This window comes from Bufo bufo, chromosome 8 (genome assembly GCF_905171765.1).
Source record: "Bufo bufo chromosome 8, aBufBuf1.1, whole genome shotgun sequence".
Taxonomy (NCBI): Eukaryota; Metazoa; Chordata; class Amphibia; order Anura; family Bufonidae; genus Bufo; species Bufo bufo.
This window is the reverse complement of record NC_053396.1, coordinates 196,556,418-196,558,514: the sequence shown is the minus strand read 5'-3', so window position 1 is coordinate 196,558,514 and position 2,097 is coordinate 196,556,418. Positions and strand designations below refer to the sequence as shown.

The 2,097-nt window shown below is 37.4% G+C and overlaps 1 protein-coding gene across 1 annotated transcript; it reads right to left on the bottom strand.

Annotated features, from left to right (window-relative positions):
* Nucleotides 1–841: 841 nt before the first annotated feature.
* On the bottom strand, nucleotides 842–1,792 carry LOC120978163 (olfactory receptor 6C1-like). Its single transcript, XM_040406385.1, has one exon. The coding sequence runs from the start codon at nucleotides 1,790–1,792 to the stop codon at nucleotides 842–844; it is 951 nt and encodes a 316-aa protein (XP_040262319.1).
* Nucleotides 1,793–2,097: the final 305 nt, after the last annotated feature.

Below are 2,097 nucleotides of genomic sequence, written 5' to 3'. Positions count from 1 at the left end.
GGTTGCCTACACACAGCAAGAGTTTCCAAGGAATGTCTCTGCCAGATTGCAACTCTTCTCTGACCTACTTGGTCGCTAGGTTTATCGCCAATCCAGCATTTATGGGACCAGTTGGGACACCAGCTTTGGCAACCTACTAGTGTACAGGATTAGTATTAAGCGTGAATATTCGAATCACAAATTTTAATTGCCAATATCGCCACTTCGAGAATTTCCGATCATTTAGAATATAGTGCTATATATTCTTATTAACGAATATTCTATTTGCAAATTTATTGCTAATTTATTAAGAATTTATCGCTAATATCGGCACTTAGCAATATCCCTAGCAACCAATAGGAAAGTTGCCTATAGTAGTAGTGTTGATCGCAAATTTTCATATCACAAATTTTATCACGAATTTTCCGATTGCCGATTTTCGCAATCAAGAAAATAATGACTGGAGATCATGAATTCTCAAACATATGATGAATATTCGCCCAAATATTCGCGATATATTGCAAATTCAAATATTGCCCCTGACGCTCATCACTGTACAGGATCAACAGGTGCAACATCTGTGGGCAAACTTGCCGCAGAATACCATACAGAACCTGTATGCCTCCATGCCCAACCATATATCACCTTGTATCCAAGGAGCCTCATTACACAGTTTTCCTTATCCTTTCACTTTAATATTGTAATCACTTACATATATCATCTCATTCACACAAAGAAAGCCTTATTTCATTCCAAGTCCTTCTTGGTGCACTACTTTATTTCAGTGATGGTACAAGCTATTAAGAGGTAATGTTTTACTGACCATATTCGGTGTGAAAATTGAGTATATCTTAAACAGTTTTTATGTCAATGTCCTAGAACATTTAAGTAATCTTAATTTTCGTATCATTGCGGACTTAACGTCTTTATTTTTTAAGCTGTAGATAAGGGGATTTAAGACAGGGATGGCGGCTGTGTTAAAGAGGGAGAAGAACTTGTTTGACTTTGAAGTATCTAATGATGTAGGCCTCAAGTACTGGAAGAAGAGGGTTGAGTAAAGAAGTATGACCACTGTGAGGTGTGAGGAGCAGGTGTAGAAGGCTTTACGTCTTCCAGTGCTGGAATGGATCTTCAGTATGGTGGAAATGATGAAGATGTAAGATATGAACTTTAGAAGAAAGGGGGTGAATGTTATGAGAAGAAGACCTTCTGTCAAGCTTAAGATCTCCAAGGTTGATGTGTCACTGCAGGACAGTATCATGAGAGGCACAAGATCACAGAAAAAGTGATTTATTACATTTGATTTGTAACATGTAAAGCCCAAAAGCAAAATAATGTAGGGTATCACTTCTAGCATGCCCAAGAGCCAACAAGAAATTGCAAGTACAATGCAGAGTCTGTAGTTCATGACCATGTGATATGTCAAAGGATTGCAGATGGCAACATAGCGATCGTAGCTCATAGCAGTCAGAAACAGGAGCTCATCACATATCAGAAATCCAAAAAAGTACATCTCACAAATACAACCAGCGTATGATATGGTGTTGTCCCCTGTTATAAAAGTGGCAAGAATATTGTGAAGAGTAACAGTGGTGGAGAACGTATCCAAAACAGACAAGTTTGCCAAAAAGAAGTACATAGGAGTGTGAAGCTTATGATCCAGGCAGACCAGAAGAAGTATGATCATGTTACCGCCAAGTGTTAGGAGATATATAAGAAGAACTAAAATGAAGATTGAAGTCTGCAGCTCTGGAACATCTGAAATTCCCTTAATGATGAAGTATTCCACAATGGTGTGATTTTTGAGTATCATTTCTTTGTCTTTATCTGTTGGTAAAATCAGAAATATATATTCAAATTTGAGACTAAAATGACCGATTTGTCAAAAAAGTACCTAAACATGTAATACAAAATGCTGAGAGATATGATATAGCAAAATCATCCTTAAAAATGAAAAAGTGAATGATTGCTTCACCTTTTGAAGAGTATGGTAATAGCTGCGTCATGACAATCAAGAGCAGAATAATGGCTGTTATACATACAAAAACTCAACCACAGTCCACTCCAACACTCAAAATTGGATGAGGGGACTCTGATTGCTTTACAGGGATTCTCTGT